General features: G+C 40.6%; 1 protein-coding gene across 8 annotated transcripts in view; it reads right to left on the bottom strand.

The window, feature by feature from the left end:
* The window catches only part of KDM6A (lysine demethylase 6A), a 179563-nt gene extending 159606 nt beyond the window's left edge, over positions 1-19957 (bottom strand). For 7 of the 8 annotated variants that reach the window (XM_024987737.2, XM_024987736.2, XM_024987732.2 and 4 more), the window contains exons 1-2: positions 19437-19957; positions 19150-19213 (exon numbers count right to left, since the gene is read on the bottom strand). In XM_024987737.2, the coding sequence (XP_024843505.1) occupies positions 19150-19213; positions 19437-19597 (225 nt within the window). In that variant the 5' untranslated portion in view covers positions 19598-19957. The remainder of the gene's footprint in view (positions 1-19149; positions 19214-19436) is intronic. The other variant, NM_001206575.1, reaches the window with a different exon arrangement.
* Between the last annotated feature and the right edge of the window lie 2455 nt (positions 19958-22412).

Below are 22412 nucleotides of genomic sequence, written 5' to 3' on the forward strand. Positions count from 1 at the left end.
AGATTTTTTTAAACACTTACTTCATATGATAGAGTATCTTGAGGCAAAAATTTTCACAATCCAAACTTGAATTACCATAAAAGTCAATGGAGGACTTGAAACACCACCAAAATGGAGTAACTTCTGTCCTCTCAGGTATACCCTCTTAGAACTAAAAAAAAATCCTGGATGTAAACGGCCAAAGATAGGAGGCATCTGAAAGATGAGGAAAAGCAGTGGACTTCTTAGAGACATCAAAACTGGAGGAATGACAAGGCAGTTAAGTTCCCTGGGTTTTACTGTCTCCCTTATTTCCAGGACAGAATGCTGCTTCACCATCACAAGTCACAGGCAAATAAGCCCCAAGAAAAGGCTTTTTCCTCCCAACCCAAAGAAATCTTTTCAGTAATACCCACCACACTCCAGCCAAACCCCAATGGAAAACCCTCCATGCAAACCCTTCAGTTTCAGTGACGTCAAGCATGCAGCTAATCTTCCACACTCTCTTCCTCTCAGCCAGACTGGGGAGCAGGTGGTGTCAACCCAAGTCCCCTACTAGGATAGTGTTGGCAGAACAGAACAGGCAGTTGATCTTCTATCCCTCACATATCCCCAGTTCTCCTGCCAAGATGGTATGGATGAGAAAAGCAGCAGCAGATCTTCCAGGCCCTGCAGAACCAGAGGGGTGGCTCCAATACTCCTGTGCTGGGTTACAGCAAAACTCAAAGACAGCTTATCTTTTTTCACACCCAATGGTGCTGAGATTCACCCATTTAAGGTAGTGTCAGTGGGGTCAACGGCAAGCTGGGCTGCCGAAACCACCACCCAAAAAGCTGTGTGAGGCAGGATTAGTCACCACTACATTGGAATACACACACACCTGGTATCAGCAAGAACCAGATAAGAGCTGAACCAGCACTCTATCTGGCATCAACGAGACTGAACAAAGTGTTGTGAGTTGGAGCCAGTCAGCAGTCCACTCTCTCCCCATCCCTGGTGTCAGCAGGGACTAGTGGAAAGGTGAACCTCCACACCCAACGAGCAGTGAGACTGAATGAAGAAGTCAAGAGATGACGCAGCCAACAATCCACTTCACCCATTCTCTGGGTGCCAGAGGTGCCCAGAGGGAAATGAGCTCCCACCACCACCACCACTTGGCATCAACTCAGGGGAAGTGGTACCAAGTGGGGAGCTTATGCTCCATCCTGCAGCATCAGAGTGCTGTGAGTTAGCCCTCCACTACTTCTCTCTTGCTGAGAAGCATGACTCATCAGGAAGCTGTTCTTATACCCCCTCTACTCAGAGGCAACAAAGGGGTGTAAACTGGCGCCCAACTTTTGTCAGGAAGATTATCAGTGAGGCAGCTGTTGAACTTGCATCCCATCAGTCTATACCAAGACAGTTATGAGTCACTGCTTTACTTTTCCCAGGGTGGTTGTCAGTAGGGCCCAGTCAGAAGCTGAATCTACACAGCCACCCAGTCCTGGCATTACAGCTTAACAAGGATTTTTACCTATTATAAAAATAGAATGCAATCTAGAATTCTCATAGTGATATCAAATATGCCCAGGATACCACTGAAAATCACTCCCCATACCAAAAGCCAGAAAACTATAAAGTGAATGAGAGAAAACAATCAACAGATTCAACACTGAGATGAACCAAGTTTTTGATAAACTATCTGACAAAGATCTTATTTAACCAATCCATTTTTTAAATTCTTGACATTAACAGAACTATATTGAAGTTTATTAACATTCCACTCTTAAATTTCTTATCGACAAACAGGGATAAAACTCCTAAGCCAAAACCCTCAAACCAAACTAAAAATAGGGAGAAGCTTATAAAACTAAATATGGATTCCAGCATTAACAGCTGAACAGAGAATGATTTTTAAATTAGTAGCGGATGATAAAGTTGTGCAGAAATTGAACACTTACAACTTATCTAAAACTTGGAATCACTGACCAGAAATTACACAGTTGGATCATGGGAAAACAGCAGAAAGAGTTACAAGTAAACCTACACTGTTCCAGCTGCACCCCATGCCGTTCTCAGAAGAAAGCCTGGCACTGACTAGATATTGGGCCAGACTAATACTGGCAACAGAACCAGTGATAGTAGCCTGCCTACTAGAAGAGCCTTCCATTGAGTTGGCAATTTTGATGTGGTGGATCTCACTACTGTTGGCACCTTGGTGCCCGACTATGCAGGAAAGTTAAGTTATTTGGAATGGTGAGTTTATGGGTGGTTTGAGTAGATACAACCAAATTTGCCCAATAGCTTTTCACCTCTGGGGAGCTGGAGTCAATTACGGTGAATCCAGTCCTGCCTTGCATCATAAGTCTGACCAAGGTTTTAGTCAATATAAATGCTTCAACAAGCTATTTTAACTGCTCTTGAAACAAATTAGAAAATGCTAAGTCTCAGGAAAGTTATTTTAAAAGAACCAAGTGGAAATCACAAAACTAAAAAATATAATACTCAAAATAAAAATTCTCTGGACAGGCTAAGCAGTAGAATGGAAGTGTCAGACAACAGACACAGCAAACAGATCAAAACAATTTAGCCAACCTAAAATTGAAAATGGACTGGGGAACTGGGGGTGGAAGACAGAGTTTCAGGGACCCAAAAACAGAAGCGCTAAGATTCTTATCAGAGTCCCAGAAGAAGAGAAGGTGGGATTGTAAAAGTATTCTAAAATATATTATCTAAAAAATTCCAAGCTGTGGTGAAACACATTAACTCAATGAAAGAAACCCACGCCAAGATAAATAAAACTAAAGACATCCACACCAAGATACATCGTAACTTAATTTCTGAAAACTAAAGGCAAAGAAAAATTATTGAAAGCAGCCAGAAAAAAACAATAAATTACTTACAGGGGAACACAGATTCCAATGACAACAAATTTCTGATTTGAAACCACAGAGAACAGAAGAAAATAGCACGATTTCCATGGCTAAAAGAAAAAGAACGGTACATTGTGAATTCTATATACAGCAAAAATATCCTTCAGGAATGAAGGGAAATAAAGTTATCCTGAAAAAATGACTTTAAAAGTTCTCTAAATAGAAAGGAAATGAAAGCAGAAGGCTGGGACTTCAGAAAGGAAAAAAGAACATTGGAATATATAAGATCATGAGTAAGTATAATAAGAATATTATACAATGCATGAGTTTCATAAATCATATTTGCTGGTTGAAGCAAAATTTATCACACCATCTGGTGTGATGTTCAATGTTACTAAGAGAAAACACTTAAGAAAATTATATTTCATAAGAGGGCAGACAAAAGTACCTAAATGGAAGTAAAGGACTGCACTTCACTGGAAGTAGTAAAACATCCACAACAGAAGACAGTGATAAATTACATATGAATATTCCAGTACTGAGAACCACCAGTAAAAAGTCTATACAAAGAGATACACTTAAAAACACTACTAATCAAGATGGAATCAAAAAATATATATCCACATAACCCACAAGGAGGAAAGCAGCAAGAATGAAAGAAACCAGAAAGAGGAACAAGCCATAGTACTAAGCAGACTTGAAGTTCTAACATATCAACAGTTACCTTAAGTATAAACAGTCTATACCAATTAAAAGAGACGGGAAGAGTGGTTTTTTAAAATGATATAACAATATGTTGTACTCCCCCCCCCCCCAAAAAATCCGTCTTAAATACAACAGGTAAAGTTAAAGTATGGAAAAAGACATACCATGTAAATATTGATTTTTTTAAAAAAAGCAGAGTGGCAATATTATTATCAATAAAGTAGACTTAAGAGTAAATAAAATTACTAGCAATTTTAGCAAGAGCAAAAGAGACACTACATAATGATAAAAGGAACAACCCACCAGGAGATATGACAAACTTACGTACACATCAAATGACAAAGCCTCAAAGTACAAGAAGTAAAAACTGATAAAAGGAAAAACAGACAAATCCACAATTACAGTTGGAAATCTAGAAATACCACACTCTCATTAATTGGTAGAACTACTAGACAGAAAATCAGTAAGAATATAGAAAAACTGGACAATAAAATCCACCAAAAAGATCGAATTCTCATGTATATAACACTCCATCCAACAGAATACACATTCATTTCAAGCACACATGGAAGGGTCATCAAGATAGACCTCATCCTGGGTCATAAAACACATGTCAACTAAGAGAATGAAAATTATACAGAGTAAATGTCCTTATCATAATAGAATCAAGCTAAAAAGTCACTCACAGTAAAACTAAAAATCAGTGACAGTGAAAACAGGAAAATCTCCAAATACTCAGAAGCTGCGTAACACACTACTAAATACTAAATATTCCAAGGACTGAAGAGGAAATTTAAAAACCCATAAAACTGAATGAAAATACGAGAATATGTGGGACACTACTAAAGCAGTGCCGAAATGAAAATATAAAGTACTAAATTTGTACATCAAAGAAAAAGAAAGGTCTCAAATCAATAATCTAAAAGACACGAACAGACATTTCACCACAGAGGTGAATATTTCCTTCTGAATACAGAAGGAAAATAAGGACATGAAAGACATTCAACATCACTGGCCTTTGGAGAAATGCAAATTAAAACTACAATGAGCTATCACTCACTACACAGCAATAACACCAAATGCTGGGAAGGGTACAACAAAGCTAGAACACTGGTGGAAACTGCTGATGGGAATGTAAATGGTAGAGCTGCTCTGGAAAACAATTCGGCAGTTTTTCATAAGACTAAACAAGCAACCAGCAGCAACTGCACTCTTGGACATTTATCCCAGAAAAACTTAGGCTCACAAAAACACCTGTACAAAATATTCATAGCAACTTTATTTACAATAGCCACAGACTAAAAATAACTCAAAGTATCCTTCAACAAGTAAATGGTTAAGGAAACCATGGTACATCAATAACACGGAGGAACAAACTATACATAAGGATACATACGCTGATCCCACCTATATAACTTTTTTTCAATGACAAAATTATAGAAACAGAATAGATCAGTGCTTGCCAAGGGTTAGAAACTGGGGGTGGGGGGGTGAATATGGCTCTAAAGGACATGATGGATACTTGTGATAAACAGGTCTGTATCTTGACTATCTCAATGTCAATATCCTGGTCATGACATTGTACTGGATTTCTTATTACTGACAAGTGCATGTGAATCTATAATTTTTTCTAAATAAACAGTCAATTTTTAAAAAGCAAATAGAAAAAAATTGCCATTTACAGAAATATATACACTCGATTATGAATCAGTCATGGTATTGTCCACTTCTATAAGGACAACCGAATCCAACAAAGAGGATCCAGCTACCTCTTTTCACAGAATCCTGACTAAGGGTGGAATCATCTTTACGGATAACAGTAAACATTATCCTTTGATGTCTGAATGCTGTCTACAACATTCTGGCCAAGTAGTGTCAATGAGCAAACTTGAATATCTTCAATGACAGAAGACTCACTTATCTATCCATTTATAGATAAACACTTTGAAAAAGTGTTACAGAAGAAGTTTCTCCTTAAGAGTTATACTCTGAAACTAAGGTACAAACTTCAGACCTATCTTTTTGACTAGCAAGCTTAGAGTAAACATATAATCACAATATACTCATACATATACACACACAGAGCCAAATTCAACAATAAAAGTTCACAGTCAATAGATTGGAAAGTGCCTCAATTAATGCCAATTCTTGCTACTTTTAGGGAAACTGAGGGGCCTTACCATCTGTAACACCCAAATATCTGTACCTAATAGTACATATTTACTGTGACATTTCTTATCAATTCATGTCTGACAATTCATTTAGCCCTGTCATGAGCTCCTAATAAACAGGTAAACACACAGTAATTATACCCATGTTCTAGAATTAGAAACATCAGATCTGACCTAAGAAATAATTCCAACTATAAAAAAGTAGTAGTTTGGAGAAGTCAAAACACCATTAATAAATAAGGCTAACTTTCAAATCAGTCAAAGACTAACTGAATAATTTATCATATTAGACTAACCAAAACATACAATTCTCAGTTACATTATGTACCTGCATTCATTTCTGGTCTTAAAAGCTTGAGGCTGAAATCAAAGAAAATTACAATCCAGAACAAAGTTCCATTGTGCCCTCCTTTTGGATCAAAATCTCCAAAATTGAATCAATCCTAAAAATTCAAATGAATCACCACCTAGAATTCTGACGCTAGACAGTCACTTTGGAAATTCGTAATCAATCCCAGGGACGGGGGAGCCTGGTGGGCTGCCGTCTATGGGGTCGCACAGAGTCGGACATGACTGAAGCGACTTAGTAGTAGTAGTAGCCCTTCATGTTAACAGACGGTGAAACTGGGACCATAAAAATTAAGCAAGTTGACAAAGTAGGCAGCAGACTCAAACACTGGTCTTCAGTTTTCTGATCCACTGTTCTTTCCAGTTTATCACACAGCCTTCCAATCAAGCAAGTATTTTGAACACCCAGGCTGAGAAACAATTCTAAGGCCTATTAACTATGTTAAGGGAGCATGTGCTTAAAACAATTTTTCCAGTTAGAGCAGTAAGTTCTCTAGGGATCAGTTCACATTCTCTTCCCCTAGCACCCTTGTAATCAGCAGAGGAGAATTTGAGAGAATATGGGCAGTGATCATGGAACACCACAGAACAGTGTGATATAAACCATGGCATTTAAGCCTAACCAATCCAGTGGTATTAACGCTTTTCATTCCTCTCAGCACACTCCTGTTGTTAACACTTCTACCCAAGAATAGAGAAAACTAAATAGCTGAAAACAATGGAGTCCACAGTCCGGCTTCAAAGAAAACCACACACTCTCCAAAATCATATACAAAATGTCTACAGCTACACTGGCCCTCAAATGGTTAATAACCTCAAATAACTAAAGTACCACCATTCCAACTCCACCACCAGTCAATATATAATGAAAACAAAGGTATTCTGCTACAAGTTAGTAACACACTAGAGAGCTTCCCTGGTGGCTCAGACAGTAAAGAATCTGCCTGCAATGCAGGAGGTCTGGGTTTGATCCCTGGACCAGGATGATCCCCTGGAGAAGGGAATGTTAACCCACTCCAGTATTCTTGCCTGGAGAATTCCACGGACAGAGGAGCCTGGCAGGCTACAGTCTGTGGGGTCACAAAGAGTTCGACAAGACTGAGTGACTACATAAAATAACATACTAGTAGTGTTAATTGCCCAGTCACGTCCGACTCTATGCAACCCCATGGACAGGCTCTTCTATCCACAGGATTCTTCAGACAAGAATACTGGAGTGGTTGCCATTCCCTTCTCCAGATCTTCCTGACCCAGGGATGGAACCTGTATCTCCTGCATTGCAGGCAGATTCGTTACCGTCTGAGCCACCAGGGAGGCCCGTAACAAAACATTAAGCCCTGTACTGTTTATGACTAATCAAGAATACAAGTTTACCTATTTTTCTTTTTCTATAATAAAAATCAAGAATAAGTCAAGAAGGTGAGTGACTCCTGCAAATATAAGATATTAAGTGGTATAAACTATGGCTACTTCTTTAAACATTCAGGGAGTAAATTAAATCAGTATTCACGGAACCTCAGAATCAGTGGTACCAATAAAATCAAAATATGAAGGCAAATTTTGCCAATTACTTCAACTGAGTTCACAGCATATAAAATTAAGCAACTGCTATCGTAGGAAAAGACATGTGAACATACTTTCAATTAAAATTTTGCAGTTGAAGAATTTCTACCTTTTATACCATATATAAAAGTACTAACAGGGCTTCAAAGTAACTTAATCAACCAAACCAACCTCCTCACCAACATCTCACTATTTGAATTAGAGAACTCTCAAGTCCAAGACAATTCAATATAAAAACAAGTAATATTTTCATATGGCAAGCAGCAAAATTAACAAAGCATTTTAACAACTTAATGTAGTATGGTCTCATTTGCCTGGAGAATCCCAGGGACGGGGAGCCTGGTGGGCTGCCGTCTCTGGGATCGCGCAGTCAGATACGACTGAAGCAACTTAGCAGCAGCAGCATTTGTGTGGGAAAAAGATATATAATAGAATATACTTGTATGTGTTGAAATATGAAGTTACCCAACAAAGCTTTTATCAGTGGCTGCCTGAGATTAAGAAATACATAACCCAGAGATGGTGTGGGAGATTCTCTTTTTACTGCAACTTCCTCTATGTAATTTACAATTTTGCACTATTCCAAGTATACCTATTCAAAAAAATCTGCATGCAAGTATTTCAAAAGTCAAAGATCGGATCATGGCTGCAATTAGAATGGTGGCATCGAGGATGGAGAAAAACAAACAGATTTGAAATTTAAGATGTAGAAATGTCAAGATTTGGTGACTATTAGGACTTGCTAAGAAAAAAAAGGAGTTAAAAACAGCTCTAAGGTTTCTGGCAAGGGAAATGATAAGTGCCACTTATTAAGACAGGGAACATCAAAACCAAAGATAAATTCAGCATGCATATGTTCAGTTTAAGATGTCTTCAAGATACCAGGTAAAGTAATCAAGTTCAGTCAAGCATACATGCAAGTTGGGAGCAGACAGAGTAAAGATCTAGAACAGAATTTCCTTGCAAAGCAGACTGGGATGCAGAAAGCCAAAGTAGTCAGATGTTAAGAAAGTCAAGGAAGAGTGTTTTCAAGAGATCTCGAATCTGCCTCTGTCTCCCCCACCCCTTTCCTAAACTATAGACTCACTTTTAAAACTGTCTTTTCCGAGATGGTAACATTATCTTGTACTGAGCTCCTTCCACACCAGGCCTACCTACTGCCAGGCACTTTACATCTCTTTTTTCCCTAACACAAAATGCTATAGCCTGACAGAAACCTATTACCACTTCCATTTTACGGATAAGAAAATTGAGCCTCTGAAAGATAAAATAATTTGCCCAAAGATCATACATCTAATAAGCAGCAGCAGAATTCTATTCTAAAATTCATGTAGTCTTATCTATCCATCAATATTTAACAACTGGATCCCTTTCCTCTCCACTTTATCCCTCTCACGGGAGTCAATAATATCCTGGTCATGTCACTTCCCCTGATTAGAGAGTTGAGTTCAGTGACTCCCCAAAGCTTCCTATCATCTACAATGATGGGGGCCACACGCTCAATTACCTCCTCCCTATCCCATTCAGTTCAATTCAGTCGCTCAGTCGTGTCCGACTCTTTGCAATCCCATGAATCGCAGCACGCCAGGCCTCCCTGTCCATCACCTACTCCTGGAGTTCACTCAAACTCACGTCCATCAAGTCGGTGATGCCATCCAGCCATCTCATCCTCTGTCGTCCCCTTCTCCTCCTGTCCCCAATCCCTCCCAGCATCAGGGTCTTTTCCAATTAGTCAACTCTTAGAATGAGGTGGCCAAGTATTGGCGTTTCAGCCTCAGCATCAGTCCTTCCAAAGAAATCCCAGGGCTGATCTCCTTTAGAATGGGCTGGTTGGATCTCCTTGCAGTCCAAGGAACTCTCAAGAGTCTTCTCCAACACCACAGGTCAAAAGCATCAATTCTTTGGCGCTCAGCTTTCTTCACAGTCCAACTCTCACATCCATACATGACCAATGGAAAAACCATAGCCTTGACTAGATGGACCTTTGTTGGCAAAGTAATGTCTCTGCTTTTGAATATGCTATCCAGGTTGGTCATAACTTTCCTTCCAAGGAGTAAGCATCTTTTAATTTCATGGCTGCAATCACCTATCCCATTAGGACAACCTTAATCTCTCTGGGTCCACACTAAATTATTCACAATTCCCCAAACACCATTCAACTTTATACCTCTAACTCTCTGCCCTCTTATTCTTCTTGCTCAAATTCTATTCATGTTTGATAAACAAGACCAAAATGTAACATCTTTCTGCAGTTTCTCTTACCCACTTCTCCAGCCTAAATTAACTGCTCCAAAACGTTGGGAATTTGTAGGGATAGTTTAAACTACCTACAATCAAAAGTTTTAAATGTTTTAATTGCTCCATCATTTGAGAGCTCAAAGAACTCTATATATACACCTTGATTACGGCACTTACAATATCAAATAGTCATTCTGTCCATCTCTCTCCACAGATGCAGGGGCAGAGGCCAAGTCTTACTTGTTGCCCCAGGACTTGGGAGAGTCCCTCACTCACAGCAGTTTAGCAACTATTTCGCAAACCAATCAAGCAAAGTAAAAGCTTTTCTGGTTTTCATTCTGACACCTGAAATTCTAAAACCTAAAATGCTTAACTATTTTATCTTAAAAATAAATTGTCCCTAAATAATAATAAACTATCCAGACTCAAACAACCAAGATTCACAAAGTTCTTCGAAAAAATTATCTTATCATTATTGTATCTATTAATATTACAAAGTTCTACCACAATATAATACAAATTCACATATATTCAGCTAAATATCTGTTCGCTACTTATTTCCCAAGCAACTAATTCTTAACTTCCATAAGGCAAAAAAATTAAGACTCAATCATATTTGATATTAAGAAGTTATTTTAAGCCCATGCCCCACAACAAAGAGTAGCCTCTGCTCACCACAACTAGAAAAAGCCCGCATGCAGCAACGAAGACTCAGCACAACCAAAAACTAATAAAAAAACAAGGCATTTTTATGTGTAATAAAGGCATTGTGGCTATGTTTCAGTCGCTGTCGTCGTTTAGTCGTGTCCAACTCTTGCAACCCCATGGACTGTGGCCTGCCAGGCTCTTTTGTCCATGGAATTCTCCAGGCAAGAATACTGGAGTGGGTTGCCATTTCCTTCACCAGGGTATCTTCCCAATCCAGGAATCAAACTCAGGTCTCCGGCATTGCAGGCAGATTCTTTTCTGACTAAGCTATGAGGGAAGCCCTATGTTTCAGAGACAAGCTGAAATATCTATGGATTAAGAGATTTCCTTCACAATAATGGCAACACAGGGTAAAATACAGATGAAACAAGACAGATTATGAGCTGAAAACTGTTGAAGGTGGGTAATGATTGGTGATGACTGGTTGATTTTTTCTGCTTTTCAAAATACTGAAACTTTCCTCTAATACACTGTTTTCTTTCTTTTTTTTAAAGAAAAAGATCCAGTGAACACAATACAATAGATCTAGTGGGAAAACAATCCTTTATCTTTATCTAAGGATTCCTTAGATAAATTTATCTTAAGAGTCCTTTATCTAATGGTTCCTTCCATTGCTCTAAATTAAAATAAACTAGATGATCTTATATAATACACTTGCCATGGGGATTCTCCAGGAAAGAATACTGAAGTGGGTTGCCATGCCCTCATCCAGGGGATCTTCCCAACCCAGGGATTGAACCCAGGTCTCCCGCATTGCAGGCGGATTCTTTATCATCTGATCCATCAGGGAAGCCAGTATAATATGCTTAACTACAACAAAGCCCAACCTTGTTCATGAGAATAAACTTAGTAGTAGTATATTTTATTTATTATAACAGACAAAATACTACCACACAGACTAAACCACAAAAATACAAGGACACATTCACAAAAGAATGATGACTGTATTTTGAAATGTAGAGAAGTAAAGATAAAAGAAAGAAATGAGTGAGAGAAAATAAGTGAAAGCTTACAGAAGTGGCAAACAGCCCATAATTTGGCTGAGAAACCTAAAATTCTCTAAATAAGGAATTACTCCCACCCTTCCAGGTTATAGTTTTTAATTAGGTCCCAAATGTCATCCTGGGCCAAATTAAACCCAAAAATAAAGTCATCAGTGAAACAGATGCTAAAGATCAAAATGAAGAAAGAGTACAGCCATGTAAATAAATGCAAAGAAACAGGACCAGGGTGAGGGTGAGCAAAGAAAGAAATGGGACCAAACAGTATACACATCTCTACTTCATTTACCCCTATCCTGACTGAAGGCCCATGAAGATGAGAAGTATCCTAACCCGACAAAAAAGACTTGACAGGTATCTCTAACTATACACACACTAGTATAAAACCCATCTTTAATCAGTCAAAATATAATTCTTGTATACTCATTATCAGCGTGCTTATTTATTTTTAAGGTAATGCACATCTAAGGTTAAAATACAAACTCACAACAGCGGAGAAATCTAGTTTACAATCTCCCCTCCTCCTCACCCTAGGGCTGTTTTGTACTACAAACATGATTATTATTTAACTACTTCTTGAATATCTTACCAAAACTTGGTCAGAAAATTCCTTAAGTTGACCCATGAACGTTCATTCAAGGATCTCAAGTTAAGAACTCATAACAAAGGTAACCATTACTACAAAATGAGAAGAGTGAAAGAAAACACAGTAGATGACAGTCTGAACATCTGCTAAAAGCAAAAATCTGATTGTAAACCATGCGCTCCTAAACAAAATTAAAAGATGCCTTGCTAATAAAGAAGTCAAGAAATACCATCTCCAATAAACACAATCAAGAAACAAGCCCAATCCTATTAATAGGAGACATTCTACTAAGGCCCAATGGCAGGTAGAACTTTGAAACTGAACTCACAACTGCCCCAAGAGTAAACTGAAAATGGGGATCCGAGAAAGCAAGGAGTGCTTCTGCGGGAGCCATCAATGTCCTGCCCATCTCCAGCACTACCTATCTAGGGAAAGAAGGTGCAGATTACAAGAGTCCCCAGGTACGAGGAGCTAAGAGCCTGGTTTGTCTTTCTCTACTGGGGTCTGGTGTTCAAAGTACATAATTTGTTGAAACAAATGACCAGATAAATGGAAAAGGGTGTCTGTAAATCAAGCTAGCCCAGAAGCCACTGTGCAATTATCTCACAAATGTGAACACCCCTTCCCCATTTAACTCATGTATTGTAAAATACTAATGAAATAAATGAGTTTTAAATGTCTGATACAGAATATGTTACATAATATAAATTCTCATTAAATGTTTCAAGAAAAAAATGAAATATATCAGGATATGCTAAGTCTCATGCGCTTTCATTAATTTTAACCTAGCAACTATTAGATAATTTTTCAAGTTAACTCCAATAATCTAAAATCCAGGGGTTCTTAGTTAACTTTTGAAATTCCCAAATCAGGAATATACAGTCCAGAATAGTTAAATCTACAAAGAAGAAACCTGAGGAAGACAGGAGCCAGGACAGAACCCTATAAAGCCAATGCTTCTCCTGCCTTTACTTTAGTCAGGAGAATGTGTTAGGAAGCATAAGGAATGTCAGAAGTAAGTTTTCATTAGTGCAGTGAATGATATTCAAGTTAATGTGGCTTGGCTCGAAACACTACAAAGGCATCTCCACTTTTGCATAAAAGGGCCTAAGAATCAGCAAATCCAGGATCCCAATACTGTCCACAGTGCACACACAGCCGAAGAGTCCCATCCAGCCCTGTGTTCCACCACTGATCAGGTGATTCTGGGGCTAATGTCTACTGCTGGCAACACTGCATGTAACAGGTGCCACCAAAGCACCTTTCCAGCAAGGCCCCTGATAGACACTGGTAATCCGTTAAGCTTCACAAACAGGTTCCTGTGACTGCTTTTGTGCATGCTTGCTAATCAATGTTTTTATGGATGGCCAAAAAAAAAAAAAAAAAGCCTTTCTAACTTGTAAATTGTTAAATTGATCTGTATCGTAAACCTTCAGGATACTCCACTTTCCTACCACCACTGATGTTTTTGTGATAGTCCTCCTCATACTTATCTCACCCTTTAAGGGAGCTGTAAGTTTTCAATGCAAACAAGGGATATCTTCATTATCTCCATATTTCCTGAATAGACGACTTGTATTCAGTGTACTCAAGTATTTGTTGCTTTAATTTACCATTGACAAATTACAAACCAGTAGAGAAAACTGGTAAAATTGTATGTGAGGCTTTGTTTGATATGAGTACATAAGACTGTCGATCATGTATTCATTCAGTTCAGTTCAGTTCAGTCGCTCAGTCGTGTCCGACTCTTTGCAACCCCACGAATGGCGTGCTGCCATGGCCAGGCCTCCCTGTCCATCACCAACTCCGGGAGTTCACTCAGACTCATGTCCATCGAGTCAGTGATGCCATCCAGCCATCTCATCCTCTGTCGTCCCCTTCTCTTCCTGCCCCCAATCCCTCCCAGCATCAGAGTCTTTTCCAATGAGTCAACTCTTCGCACAAGGTGGCCAAAGTACTGGAGTTTCAGCTTTAGCATCATTCCTTCCAAAGAAATCCCAGGGCTGATCTCCTTCAGAATGGACTGGTTGGATCTCCTTGCAGTCGAAGGGACTCTCAATTAAACTTCATTAATTAACTAGTTTACAAATAAATACATGTGGGCCTTAAATAACCACCATTTCAATTCTTTGACAACCTAGTGGTGTTTTTGTAACATAAATTAGTTCTCTGGATACATTTCAAAAATATTAATTCACAGTGTTTTAATTAACATCAATTGCAAAGAGTTCAAAGCATCACAATGAGTTTCAAAGTAAGCTTAACCAAAAGTAAACTTTTTCAAATCTGCAAAATAATACTATTATTACATATATAAAAACTAAATGTTACATAATCAAGTCATAAAAAGATATTTTTACTCTGTAGCTAGCCAAGCACTGAACCTTCACTTTGGTTCAAAGTGCATAGCCCACCATTCCACTTTACCACCTACATCACAAAAACTCATCTCTCACAGTTTTTAACAACCTGAAATGTACAGAGGTGGCAGTTAAATGTTCCTCTGTCATTTCAATTTGTAATTGATTCTACAAAAAGAGTTATCCGGTGAGGGGAAAGAATTCAGAACTTTAAGTGCATGTTTATATATTCCTGCAATTCTAATGTGTGGCCAGATAAGCAAGCACTTTCTATAATCTCTTACTATAGCTTTATTACCAGAAATGTATCAAAATCTTAGGAAATGTATAGCAATTGCCTGAGACTTTGTCCAGGTAAATAACAATGACTATAACTTACAAGACAACTTTCCAAACTTAAAAATACTTTTATAAGATGCATCAAATTAAAAACCTAATTTTGAAACAGAGAAGTGTGACATTATTCTGCGGTTACTTTTGTAACCCAAACACTCATCTCTTTTAGCGGTGGAAATGAATATATTCCTTTAAAAGTGCCAGTAAACAAAACACATACATAGAATATAATTTTAAGTATCAACATCCAAATATTATAGTATAAAAAGTCACCTTCTACAACTGACCTAATAATTTTCCCTTACCATATACATTGGGCTTCCCAGGTGGCGCTAGAGGTAAAGAATCTGCCCACCAATGCAGGAGACTTTAGAAACGTAGGTTCCATCCCTGGGTTGGGAAGATCCCCAGGAGTAGGAAATGGCACCCCACTCCAGTATTCTTGCCTGGGAAATCCCATGGGCAGAAGAGCCTGGTGGGCTACAGTCCATAGGGTCGCAAAGAGTCGGACACAACTGAGCACTACCACAGTGGTAGTTTAGTCACTAACATGCAAGCAAACCAAATTTAGGAAAATATATGCTTTAATGGATCTTAACCTACTTCCACTACCCCCGGAATTTTAAATTCCAACTATTTTCATGCTAATTATCTCCTAGGAAAAAGAAGAACGTATTTTTTTTAAGTACATACATTTTAGCCACCATGGGCCTCCCTGGTGGCTAAGACAGTAAAGAATCTGCTTGCAATGAGGGAGAGATTACTTCCAGGTATTCTACATAATCTATTGATTAAAAGAATTACAAAAAAAAAAAAAAAAAATCCCAAGAAGAGTATTTAACACAAACTTAAAAATGATATAAAGGTACTTCAAAGTGAACAACTATGTATTTTAGCATAGTTTCTTGACAAAAGATTCCAACCCTTTAGCACTATATAATTACTATAAATACAGATGTAGTATCACTATCAATATATTCATGCTCTATATTAACATATATTTTAACGCAAATCCTTATTAACTGAAAACAAGAATAACCCAAAAGATTTTTTAAAATGTGCTAAGTCACCATAGTTAATTCCTGTTAAAATGTTTCACTTAATTACTTTTCAGTAACTCCACTGTAATTAAAAAAATAAGAGTCTTGAATTATGATAACAAAAGATGGTCAGCATTAAAGAAAAAATTGGTCAAGATCATGCTATATTTCAAGAGCTCTGATTAAGCAACCACTTGCTGTTAACAATCTTTTCAAGATATTTTAAAGGTACTACTACAAAATAATACACTGTACTACTAATTTCTCTTTAATCCAAACCCCCAAGCGTTGTATATCAAATGGAAATCATTCAAACAGAAATTCTTTCAATGACTCCAATATAAATTAGTCTGACAAATGCATTCAGCTACTAAAAGAAAGCAGTTTGGATAAAGTATCCTCCCAACTAGAAAAGGAACCTACAAGTTTGGGGAAAGAAGAGATACTTATTAGTAAATGTTTTAAACTTACCAAATCTTTTAGGTCAAGAGTCAACCTTTTTTAAAACCTAATTTAAAAACTTGAAAGAATATTCAATATTGTATATGAATAAATGTTAAAAGCAAGTAGTAAGAGCCAAGTTTCTGTCAGAAAGAAAAGTTATACAAGGTGCCAACTAAATTTGATGGGCGGACGGCCAGATGGGGTAATGACAAAAATCATAGCTAAAGAGTCCTGTGATTTATTTAATTCCAGTATCTGCCCTTAGGTAAGTAGCCTGAACCTACCCCAACAAAGAAAAGCCAGCTCTCATCTTTAAGACTTTCAGGGATTAAGAATTCTGAAACCAACACAGCTCAACATTTCACAAAAAAACATACTGTTTACCAGGGCTGTTCAAAAGATGGATGAAACTAAATAATTCAATACTTCCTATAGCAAGATTCCAGCTCATTCATTCTATTCAGAATCCAATTCAAACTCATGGTGAGAGATCATAAAATATCAAGCTTTACATTACACATTTCACTGTTATGTTCAAGCTCACAAAGATGCAACCAAGAACTGCTTGCGATTGCAAGCACATACTCTAGAATGTTTTATTTTAATGTTAAGGCTAATGAGTCTTGACCTAAATAGGACCTCACAGGCATGGGGTCTGAAGTAATGAAGATTTTTTCTTCTCCTTTAGCTCAACAAAATACTTAGTAGTTTATCAAATTACCCAGTATTTGATGAAGCCTTCATTCTGCCACAAAATATAATGAACCTTAACAAGTTTCTCATTTATGTTACTGCAGTCAAACATCAAGAAAGTAAAGCACATTTTCACAAATACTTGAAAATGTTACTTTACAATTTAAAGTCAGTAGTGCATAATAACTACAGATCAATATTACAATCTGAAATACAATGTTAAGCACGATCCACTCACTGTGAATCCATCTAAATACAAGCATTCTGAGACATAAAATCAACTAGCATTTTACACATTATCCACGTATAACATCAGATTCCATTTATTATTACCCTAACCAAAACAATAGATTTGGCCAAACTATTCCAAATGTATTATATTTGCGGACCATTTTACCAACCCCCTACCAGACCGGAGATAATCACTCCAAAATACAATGCTTCTTAAATTTAAATATTTTCCTTAATCTTTTGGAATGACAACTTTGACAGTAGTTAAGTATTTTTAAGTAAAATATTTTAAATACGCAGGTTGAAAAGAAATTTCAAGGTTTAAATCATTTATGCTTAAATCATTTCAGAGCTAGTCGCTATTCATTTTTCCGGCGATAGTTTTAATGAAGCCAATTAATACCTACATAGTCAAAGTTTAATTCAACTTTTCTCTATGGATCAAAGGGACTGAGCTTACTGAAAAGGATTATTTCAGTCTAGCTTTTGGGTCATTATTGTGTTCGAAACCCCTTACACATAAGTTACTTTGAAACAAAAACAGAAGTGTAATTACAGATAAAAGGAATTAGTGACTCCAAACTGCAGACAAAAATTCGAGATAACCGTATTTTTTCTTAAATCAACTTAAGAATAAAATGCAAGGCTTTAGTTATTTCAAACTTCCTTCTCAATTGCAACAATAAAGCCAGGTATCAAATGCAAAGCTACTGATTTCAGCTAGAAAAGAAAATGTTTAATGGATGCAACACCTATCGCGGCACACTCCAAGTTTCACGGTCCCAATTAAGAACCGAGCATTCAAATATCATTTCGATCAGATTCTGGTCAAGAGACACAAACTGATGCAGACAGATCGAGACTCCACTGCCTTTGTTCAATAGCTTACGGATGGATAACTAAATGTGCTACAGGTTGATAAGCATTTACCAGGCTTATGAATGCGGCTCCCAAGCTTGAGAAAGGTGCAAGAATGCTAGATGCAAATAATCTTGGATAATTTTTATTAATCACCCACCGAGTTACACACTCCGAAGGAGAGGCCTATTCATCGCTACTATTTATTTCCATGTTTACCTCTCCTCCCTCCCCCAAACCCCCCCCTTCACTTTCTCCTCCCACCCTGTCCCGCCATCTTGGGCCGACAGGAGCAGCCATTACTTAACTAAATGACAGTGCCAACAACTTTCCACACAAATAAACAGAGACTGCACCCCGAATTTCCCTCGGCCTCCCCTGTGAAAAACACAGGGAACGAGGCTCCAAGGAGAAAACACATTCATAAGTAACTGCAAGATTTCTAGAGCAGAAAGACTCAAAAAGTAAACAAGTCACCCAACTTCAGGTAAAACATCGTACCCCTTGAGATGCCTGTCAACAGCCCCATGCAAACTCTTCACCGCCCTAAACTACGTGCAACTTTCCTTCTGGGAGCGGGGACACAAGAAAACCCCAAACGTTGGGTTAACAGTACATTTCCCGAACAGCCTACCTGGAGAAAAAGAAGAAAAACCAAGGGAGGCAAGTAAGTCGGAAATGTGGGGAAATCCGCACACATTTACGAGCCTTTGACCCTAAACAGGCACCTCGGAGAGATCATCGGTTGACCCTCCAAAAGCCGTAAAATAACAGGCAGTTTTGTCGACCCAGTTGAGCTCGGCCCCAAAGCGCTGCCGTCTCTGTTCCTCCAGCTACGAGAGGAGAGAGCGATTTCGCAAGGGAGCAAGCGAGGGATCCGGTGGTAAGGGGAGACCAAAAGCAGAAAATAGTTTTCCGGAAGCCCCTCGGCCCTCGTTCGCGGCCACAATGAGCGCCGGCCGAGCCGCGGGGCCCGGGACGAGCGGGGCGCCGGCCGGGGAGACCGTGTCCGCACTCCAGCCCGCGGCTGCCTTACCTTGCCCAGTAGGGCCTTCGTCCTGGCGCCATCTTCATGAAACCTTACGAACCCGAAGAGGCGGCTGTGGGGAGAGACACACGCGGCTCGTTAGAGCTCCAGCAACCCTCCCGACCCATCCCTGCACGATCCCGAGGCCCCGGCGGCGGCGGCGGATACGGCACCGAGAGCGCCAAGCCCAGGTGCCCGCCCCGCCGCCGCCAGAGGCGAACCGCGCTCGGGCCTCCCCGGAGAGAGGCGCCAACCGTCCGGAGCAGACCGGGCGGGTGGGTGACGGCGACCCATACCTATCCAGTCCGCCGAGCGCCTCTCTCTCCTCGGCTGTCAGGCTCGGGGACGCCTCCTCGCTCTCCCCGCTCGCTTTTCCCGCCGCCATTTTCTTTTCCTCATCACCGAAAGCGGCGGCGGCAGCGGCGGCGGTAGCGAGCGACACTCCGCTGGATTTCATGGAAACGCAGCGAATTCACAACTCCGACGCCGACACCCCCCCGCGGGCCGGGGCCCGCAACGACGCCCCCAACCTCCGCGCGGGACCCGCACACCAACTTTATCGCCACCTCCTCCTCCGCCGCGGGCGGCAGCGACGAAAAATCCCAACGCGGCGGCGGTGAAGGCGGTGGCGGTTGGGGTTGCGGAGCCCCCGGGTCGGCAGCGGCGGCGGCTCGGCTTGTTGGGTCACATCGCGGGGGCGGGCGAGGGGCAGCCACGGGCGGGGGCGGCGGGAACGGCCGGAGCGTGCGGGGTTGAGGGATGTGGGGGGAATTCGTTGGAGAAACAAACTTCCCCGGCACCAGCACAAAGTTGTTGTAATTGTGTCACACAGCGAACCCCACGCCGCCGCCGTGACCCCCCCTCCCTGCCCGGCTGATGCAGCCAATCGAAATGCCCGGCTCGCTTCACGTGACCTTTGTTGACTCACGTCAGCCGTGGCTCCACTGAACTTGCTAGCTGCCCGAGCCCCGCCCACCGAGGCCACCACCTACAGGGAGCAGGAGGCCCGCCAATTCTGACCGATGGTTGGCTGCTGGGTCCGTCTGTCCGGGTGAAGGGTTGTCACCGAGAGGGAGCAGCGGGTTAGGTTGTGCCAGTTAAATATAGTGGGGCAGAGAATGGAGGGTTCGGACTGTGTCAGCTCGCGAGCCGCGGCGGGCTCGGGAGGGGGAGGGGAACGGTGGGGAAGGGCGAGGTCCGTCATCGCCCGCGGCGGGCGTGAGCAGTGAGCTAGGACGCCATGGACGGCCTTTGGCTGCCCAGGAGCTCCGGGGTGGTCCCCGACCGCGGCTCCGGCATCCTGTGCTCCGCGTGTCCCGGGCCCTGGAGGGCCTGTTAAAGGTCACGTCGCCAGGAGGCGGCGCAAGGCTCCTGACCTCCGCCCTCCGAAGAAAGCATACTTTTTGCACTGCTGGAAGTAATGGCCTCCGCGAGGAGCGCCCTCGGAGAGCAGTTGCCGGCCCCGTGCCCCGGGGCTCGGGCGCCGCCCTAGGCCAGGCCTGCGCTGCCGGCCCGGATCCCCTCGCTCGCGCTGCAAATGAAGGGGGAAAGGCCCCCTCACCCCCGGCCAGAGGGATTGAAGAGTCACCCACGGGGATCTGGCTCGCAGACCACGGCTCCCCACCGCCAAAGGTCTGTTGGCAGCACTTTGGAGCCAAATTTTCCATGCTACCGGTGTTTTATCAGTAGTTCATTATAGTATTATAAGAAAAAGCAGTGACGAAAATTTGTTAAGCAGTTATCTCCAGAATGTTGCTTTCTTTTGCTGTGATCTCAGTGGGGCTTTCATGGGAAGAGTTGGGACTGCTTGTAGACAGGCCTGAGAGAAGACAAAATTAAGATCCTCAGGGAAGCTTTGAGCCCAGAAAACCCTAGACCACAGTAACACCTTCTTCTGACCGTGTCTCGGATGCAAATAAAAGTCACTAGTCTGCCTTTCAATCCATAGTATAATTGGGAAAAGAAAACATGCCTACGGTCTGTTACTCTTTGCAAAAGATAAATTTAGTAAGATAAGTTTCATGTAACAGATCTGTTACAGTGCACACCTCCAGTCTTCAGGGATAGGAAAAAATTAATGGACAGATGAAAACAAGGTTTCCTTCATAAACATGGACTCTCCATTTTCAATAACGTAACCAATAAACAAGGTATATTTAGTTGGATTTCAAAATATAAGGAAGACAATTCAGTGCTGACTCAATAATCCTAGCAGTATTCAGTGAGAAGCTATGGAAATCCCAACTGATTTTGCACACCAACACAGTTTTAAATTGTTTCCCTGAGACCAGTAACTAGACTTAACAAAATATAGTTTTATATGGATTATGCTTCATGTTTAATCACCTTTTCTAAAACACCTCTTCCATGCTTTACAGTATTCCTTCCATTTTACTTGAATGAGTGAGTATACAAGGCTGAGTATTTTCTACAGCTAAATTAATACATTCATTGTAAACTTTCTCACAACAGATGACCTTCAATGCCTGGGAGATTTTGACACCACTATCTCCCCTCACACAGCACCACCACCACACACACACATACACACACACACACACACACACTTAGACTTGCACAAGCAGAGATAGAAATTCTGCCAGTGTTTGACAATCTTGTGGGAGCTGGTGGTTCTTGACTCAGGCTGTTTCCAAGAATTACGAGGCTGCCTACCTCCAACCCCTCAAAACCTTCTTTTTCACTACATAATCATTACTTGGTATTAGCTGCAGAATTGCATGGAGTAGATGCTGTGGGTGGGGTCGAAGTCAGGCAGGCCTGGCTGCAAATCATTTCTCTGCACAGGCTATGTGTCCCTGGGAAAGTTACTTATCCTCTAAGCCAGAACTCTTTGTCTAGTTCAGTTACAGATATGTGTCATCCATCATGAAGCATGAGATATTTTTTATACAGTAACACAGTCCTTATATCACTACGTAATGTTTTCGGTCTAGCATAGTTTATATCATATGTACAATAGGTATGTAGCCTCTAAGGTTTAGGTCCTTCACTGAAGAGAGAAATGGGGAAGTAGGATAGATGATTTTTTAATAATAATTTCTATGAAAAGTGGCTCTGAAAACCCATATAGAAGGCAGAGCAATTGAACCAAAGGAGCATGAACTGTGGAATCATGCAGATCTAGGTTCAAATCCTAAGTCTGTCACTTGATAGCTGGGTGACCTTCAACAAGTTAGTCTAATTTGAGCTTCAGTTCCCTCATCTGAGAAAATAGAGCCACTTTACAGCATTATTTTGAAGATTAAATGCCA

This window comes from Bos taurus, chromosome X (assembly GCF_002263795.3).
Source record: "Bos taurus isolate L1 Dominette 01449 registration number 42190680 breed Hereford chromosome X, ARS-UCD2.0, whole genome shotgun sequence".
NCBI classification, from domain to species: Eukaryota; Metazoa; Chordata; class Mammalia; order Artiodactyla; family Bovidae; genus Bos; species Bos taurus.